Consider the following 7,665-nt stretch of genomic DNA (forward strand, 5'->3'; position numbering starts at 1 on the left):
TCTTACCGTAGTTATGAGCAGAGCTTGCGTCCTCCTGCAGCTGTGGCGGACTATTACCTCCTCCCACCGGAGACACCGGCGGTCACCCCTCCGACTTTCAGGTACCATATAATTTCACTAAAACACTAGTAAAACAATAAGCAGATAAGGGATTTTCCAGAATTATCCTAGTAAATGTGTCTAATAACATCTAAATCGCTCTCACTGTCCTCTTTTTTTCTTTCTAGTCCTTCACTCTCACTATCCTCATCTACGAATCTTTCATCCTCGCTCAAATTAATGGGGAAATTGTCGCTTTTATGGTCCGAATCGCTCTAGCTGCTGGTGGTTCTGATTGTAAACAATGTGAGGACCTCTACAACCAGTGACATCACGCGCACATCATCTGCTACTTCCGGTACAGGCAAGGCTTTTTTATTAGCGACCAAAAGTTGCGAACTTTATCCTCTATGTTCTCTACTAAATCCTTTCAGCAAAAATATGGCAATATCGCCAAATGATCAAGTATGATACATAGAATGGACCTGCTATCCCCGTTTAAATAAGAAAATCTCATTTCAGTAGGCCTTTAAATATTGTCTAATTATACAAAAATAAATGATCAAACATTCAAACCATTTAAAAAAAAAAGAAAAATACAAACTAATAATAATGATGTCAAAGCAAGTTGTCCATCAAAGTGTGCAATGTAAAAGTAAAATTGTGAATTGTTACTGTGGTTTTTACAGCATTGTCCATGAAATAAAAAAACAAAAACAAAAAAAACAATACTTTTTTTTTACTGTAATAAACTGTGGTGTACTTTTGGCATTTACAGTAATACACCGAAAATTCTACCGTTCTTGATTTGTGTTTAAAAAAAAACAAACTGTAAAAGTTCATTTTTTTAAATTTACAGTAAACCAAAACAAATGTAAATTTTACATTAAACTTCTGGCAACTGAACTGCCTTTTTTATTTTTATTTTTTTTATCAGTACAACACCAATACTGTTTTTTTCCATTTACAGCAATATATAATACATTTTGAGGTGAAATTATTGGCATTTTACAATTTTATTTATTTATTTATTTATTTTTTAGTTTGTCCAAAATGTACTAATAAAAATGCATTAAAAGAATAGTGTAATAATAGTATTCGCTGTTAAAAGCGGCCCTCTGGGGCCAAACATAACTGCGATGTTTTATCATGAAAACTACTTTGACACCTCGGTTTTAAAGCATAAGTTGAAATTGATATTTTTCTTTATGAAGACAATTGTTGACACATTATTTTGCATGGAAGTGTCCAGGTGTATTTAATATTGTGTCCTTACAATCCTAGAAACTTCCGACGATTACAGCATTGATTGAATGATTGATACTTTTATTAGTAGATTGCACAGTACAGTACATATTCTGTACAATTGACCATAAAATGGTAACACCCGAATAAGTTTTTCAACTTGTTTAAGTCGGGGGTCCACGTTAATCAATTCATGGTATCAGCATAATACAGTCATCGCACAATTTAATCATCAGAGTACATACAGTGGGGCAAAAAAGTATTTAGTCAGCCACCGATTGTGCAAGTTCTCCCACTTAAAATGATGACAGAGGTCTGTGATTTTCATCATAGGTACACTTCAACTGTGAGAGACAGAATGTGAAAAAAAATCCAGGAATTCACATTGTAGGAATTTTAAAGAATTTATTTGTAAATTATGGTGGAAAATAAGTATTTGGTCAACCATTCAAAGCTCTCACTGATAGAAGGAGGTTTTGGCTCAAAATCTCACGATACATGGCCCCATTCATTCTTTCCTTAACACGGATCAATCGTCCTGTCCCCTTAGCAGAAAAACAGCCCCAAAGCATGATGTTTCTACCCCCATGCTATACAGTAGGTATGGTGTTCTTGGGGTGCAACTCAGTATTCTTCTTCCTCCAAACACCACAAGTTGAGTTTTTACCAAAAAGTTCTATTTTGGTTTCATCTGACCACATGACATTCTCCCATGTGCTCTCTGGCAAACTTCAGACGGGCCTGGACATGCACTGGCTTAAGCAGGGGTACACGCCTGGCACTGCAGGATTTGATTCCCTGTCGGCGTAGTGTGTTACTTTGGTCCAAGCTCTCTGCAGGTCATTCACCAGGTCCCCCCGTGTGGTTCTGGGATTTTTGCTCACCGTTCTCATGATCATTTTGACCCCACGGGATGAGATCTTGCATGAAGCCCCAGATCGAGAGAGATTATCAGTGGTCTTGTATGTCTTCCATTTTCTGATAATTGCTCCCACAGTTGATTGTTTCACACCAAGCTGCTTGCCTATTGTAGATTCCCTCTTCCCAGTCTGGTGCAGGTCTACAATTCTTTTCCTGGTGTTTTTCGACAGCTCTTTGGTCTTGGCCATAGTGGAGTTTGGAGTCTGACTGTTTGAGGCTGTGGACAGGTGTTTTTAGTATACAGATAACGAGTTCAAACAGGTTCCATTAATACAGGTAACGAGTGGAGGACAGAAGAGCTTCTTAAAGAAGAAGTTACAGGTCTGTGAGAGCCAGAGATTTTCCTTGTTTGAAGTGACCAAATACTTGTTTTCCACCATAATTTATAAATAAATTCTTTAAAATTCTTACAATGTGAACATTCTGTCTCTCACAGTTGAAGTGTACCTATGATGAAAATTACAGACCTCTGTCATCATTTTAAGTGGGAGAACTTGCACAATCTGTGGCTGACTAAATACTTTTTTGCCCCACTGTACATTGAATTATTTACATTATTTACAATAATAATAGCAAACTAACTGACATGTGTTTGTCACATTTTGTGTTCTTCAATCACCCTGAACATGATCTCAGACGGTGAGTGCATGTAGTTGTGTCTCGGCCTTCCTCTCCTGGATCAACTGTCGGAAAAACCGTCCCCCGAAGAGTAAATACAAGCGTCTGGCTCTGGACCTGCAGGAGCAGGCTGACTGGCCTCCCGCACCTTCCACCATCACCTATGCCAGCATGACTCAGCCTCTCTTCTCGGTCCCATTTTAGAGCCAAACATGTGTAAACATCGATAAAAACGATGCATCCTGAACAGGGACGTGCACATACTTATAGAGGGGCAGGGGCTCAAAGTCAGAAAAGGGCAGGATTTTTTTTTTTTGGTCCTTCACACAATATGGAAATGAATGTAAAATTAAATTTGCTAATAGGAAGCTGACTACTTAGCTGTGTGTCCTTTGTAGGTAAAAGTGATTGCCATTTCTTTTGTGTCAACAAATTATTGTCATAATGAGTTAAAGGGGAACATTATCACAATTTCAAAAGGGTTAAAACCAATAAAAATCAGTTCCCAGTGGCTTATTTTATTTTTCGAAGTTATTTTCAAAATTTTACCCGTCCTGGAATATCCCTAAAAAAAGCTTTAAAGTGCCTGATTTTCGCTATCTTCGAAGCCACTGTCCATTTTCCTGTGACGTCATCCAGTGCTGCCAATACAAACAAACAATGGCGAATAGCACAGCAAGATATAGCGACATTAGCTCGGATTCAGACTCGGATTTCAGCGGCTTAAGCGATTCAACATATTACGCATGTGTTGAAACGGATAGTTGGAGTATGGAGGCAGATAGCGAAAACGAAATTGAATAAGAAACTGAAGCTACTGAGCGAATAGCTATTAACGCTATTCGGCCATGTTTACCTTAGCATCGCCGGTAAAATGTACAGACCAACGATTGGAAGTTTCGCATCTTGTGACACTGGATCAACTTAAATCCGTTGATTGGTAAGTGTTTGTTTGGCATTAAATGTGGGTGGAGGGAAACGCTGGATGTAAATATAGTTTCAAATGTACATACAGCTAGCCTAAATAGCATGTTAGCATTGATTAGCTGGCAGTCTTCCCGCGACCAAATATGTCTGATTAGCATATAAATCAACAACATCAACAAAACTCACCTTTGTGATTTCTTTGACTTTATCGTTGCAAATGCATCTGCAGGTTATCCATACATCTCTGTGCCATGTCTGCCTTAGCATCGCCGGTAAAATGTGCAGACACTCAAATTCAATGGGGGCCTGGCGGCAGATTTCTTGCCACTTTCGCATCTTCGGGCCAGTGGTGCAACTTGAATCCCTCCCTGTTAGTGTTGTTACACCCTCCGACAACACACCGACGAGGCATGATGTCTCCAAGGTTCCAGAAAATAGTCGAAAAAACGGAAAATAACAGAGTTGAGACGCGGCGTTTGTAATGTGTTTGAGAAAATGAAAATGGCGGCTTTTTTACCTAGGTGACGTCACGTACTGACGTCATCGCTCCAAGAAGGCTAAACAGAAAGGCGTTTAATTCGCCAAAATTCACCCATTTAGAGTTTGTAAATCGGTTAAAAAAATATATGGTCTTTTTTCTACAACACCAAGGTATATATTGACCCTTACATAGGTCTGGTGATAATGTTCCCCTTTAAGGGGCCGTGGAAGAGTGGCCGTGCGCAACCCGAGGGTCCCTGGTTCAATCCCCACCTAGTACCAACCTCGTCACGTCCGTTGTGTCCTGAGCAAGACACTTCCCCCTTGCTCCTGATGGGTGCTGGTTAGCGCCTTGCATGGCAGCTCCCTCCATCAGTGTGTGTGAATGGGTGAATGTGGAAGTAGGGTCAAAGCGCTTTGAGTACCTTGAAGGTAGAAAAGCGCTATACAAATACAACCCATTTATCATTTATTTATTTATTTAAAATACTAGCTCATAGAGGTGGCGGCATAATAATAATAATAATAAAGAATAACAATAAAACCTTAGAAATTCAATAGGGTCGTCCGTCCCATAGGGACATCGGTCCCTAATAAAGATTTCTACACATAGAAGTAATCATCAACTTAAAGTGCCCTCTTTGGGGATTGTACTAGAGATCCATTTGGATTCATGAACTTAATTCTAAACATTTCTCCACAAAAAAAAGAAATCTTTAACATCAATATTTATGGAACATGTCCACAAAAAATCTAGCTGTCAACACTGAATATTGCATTGTTGCATTTCTTTTCACAGAACTTACATTCATATTTTTTTTAAGTATTATTCAATAAATATTTTATAAAGGATTTTTGAGTTGTTGCTATTTTTTAGGATATTTTTGAAAAATATCACGTACCCCTCGGCATACCTTCAAGTACCCCCAGGGGTACGCGTACCCCCATTTGAGAACCACTGTTCTAGGTCATAAAATCAGTGTCAGTTGAGTCGGTCCATAGGTTGCCTTGTAGGGATTTTTAATGTCCAGCAGATGTCAGTATTTAGTGACACAGTATCGATACAGTTTTGCAATGTGTCGAAACGCTTCATGCAGGGAAGATTACGTTTTTTTTAATATTTTAAACGCAGGACAAAAATACAAAACTAAGGACACAAACAAACATGGAGCTAAACAAATTAAAATGTCACCAAGGGTGAAAAACGAGGAATGCTAATGTATACAAAATCACTACAGAGAGGAGGAAAAACCAGGAGAACGTAAATGTTGAATAAAGCAAACATTGACGCATCAACTATTGCTGGGTGACAGGAAACTATAAAAGGGAGTGATTAACCAAAACACCTGGTGGGAACTAATTGCAAAACTACGACAGGTGAGGAGAATCAGTAACCAACAGAAAACGGGAAAATGGTGCACCCAGGAAGCAGACTAAAACAGAAAAACTACCCAACATAAATCATGCCATGACCCGGGTAACGAATCATGCCAATTATAAATAACTATTAAAACCAAACATGCAAAATAGATAATAAGGCCTGAAATAATAATAATAATAATAATAATAATAGATTGTATTTGTAAAACAGCACTTTACGCTGAGCACACAACCTCAAAGTGCCACAGTGTAAAAAATAGTAATAATAGTAAAAAGATAGTAAAAAAATAAATAAAATATTAAACTACAAACAGCCCAATAGCTAGAACCAGCATGCATGTCTATAAAAAGGCTTTTTTAAAAGCATCCACAGTCTGAGGGAGAGCGTTCCACAGACTGTATCTTTGTGAGTCTTACTCCAAACATATGCTTTTTTTAAGGTTCGCAAAGACACAAATTCGTTTTTTTTACTCAATATGACTATAACTTTCATACTAAATATGAATGTTATATAGAAATAACTCCAAAACCAAAGATGCAATAGGTCTGAACATGTCTGTAATATATATGTGAGTTTTATTAGAATCCGGTGTTTTTGTATGGTTTGCAAATACAAAAACGTGTTTTTACTCAATATGACGGTATAACTGTCACCCTCACATTGACAGTTATTTAAACATAACTCCAAAAATTAAACATGCAAAATGGTTAATAATGCCTGAAATATTGTATTTTTGTTAGTTTTAATAGACACATGAGCTTTTGTAAGGTTTGCAATTACAAACATTTATTTTTTTATTTTTACTCAATATGACAGTAATGTTCCTAGAATCCTGAGATAATGCAAAGAAGGCAATACAAATTTATGCAAACATAACCCCGAAACCAAATATGCAATATGTCAAAAAATGCCTGTAACAATGTATGTATGTGAGTTTTACTAGAATCAGGCGTTTTTGTCAGGTTTGCAAATACAAAAATTGGGTTTTACTCAATGACAGTGTTAACAGTCACACTCAATTTCACAGTTATTCAAACATAACTTTTAAAACCAAACATGCAAAATAGCTAATAATGCCTGAAATTATGTATCTTTGCGAATTTTACTCGAAACATTTGCTTTTTGTAAGGCTTGCAAACGCAAAATTGTGTTTTTTACCCAATATGGCAGTAATGTTCTTGGAATCTTGAGATAATGTGAAACAAGAAATACAAATATATTCAAACATAACTCCTAAACCAAACATGCAAAATGTCTATTAATGCCTGGAATAATGTATCTTTGTGAGTTTTACTAGAACAATTATCTTTTGTAAGGTTTGCAACGACACAAAATACATTTTTTTACTCAATATGACAGTATAACTGTCATACTAAATATGAAATGTATATACAAATAACTCTAAAACCAAACATGTTATTTGTCTAAAATGTCTGTAATAATGTGTCTAAATGAGTTTTATGAGATTCAGGTGTTTTGTAAGGTTTGCAAATACAAACCTTAAGTTTTACTCAATATGACAGTTTAACTGTCACGTTGTTTTAATGATAACTATTAAAACCGAGCATGCAAAATAACTCATAATGGCTAATATATTATATCTTTGTGATTTTTACTCAAAACATGCTATTTTAAAAGCTTGCAGACACAAAATTTACTTTTTTTTACCCATAATGTTCTTAGAATCCTGAGATAATGCGAAAAAAGCAATAAAAATGTATTCAAACATTACTCCTAAACCAAACATGCAAAATGTCTAGTATTGCCTGGAATAATGTATCTTTTTGAGTTTTACTTTTTTAAGGTTTGCAATGACACAAATTAGTTTTTTTACTCAATATCCCAGTACAACTGTCATTTAATATGAAAGTTAGATAAACAGAACTCAAAAACCAAACATGCAAAATGTCCCAAAAATTCTAATGATGTATCTATGTGAGTTTTATTAGAATCAGGTGTTTTTGTAAGGTTTGCCGATACAAACATTTGGTTTTACTCAAGATGACAGTTATTTAAACATAACTAGTAAAACCAAACATGCAAAATAGCTAATA

At 36.3% G+C, this 7,665-nt stretch overlaps 1 protein-coding gene across 1 annotated transcript in view; it reads left to right on the plus strand.

Annotated features, from left to right (window-relative positions):
- LOC133568157 (polyamine-transporting ATPase 13A3-like) overlaps positions 1–5,071 on the plus strand; it is a 123,518-nt gene extending 118,447 nt beyond the window's left edge. The window contains exon 32 of the mRNA XM_061919899.1: positions 2,842–5,071. Coding sequence (XP_061775883.1) covers positions 2,842–3,027 — 186 coding nt within the window. The 3' untranslated portion in view covers positions 3,028–5,071. The remainder of the gene's footprint in view (positions 1–2,841) is intronic.
- The last annotated feature ends 2,594 nt before the right edge of the window (positions 5,072–7,665 follow it).

Source organism: Nerophis ophidion, linkage group LG14, assembly GCF_033978795.1.
Source record: "Nerophis ophidion isolate RoL-2023_Sa linkage group LG14, RoL_Noph_v1.0, whole genome shotgun sequence".
Classification (NCBI taxonomy): Eukaryota; Metazoa; Chordata; class Actinopteri; order Syngnathiformes; family Syngnathidae; genus Nerophis; species Nerophis ophidion.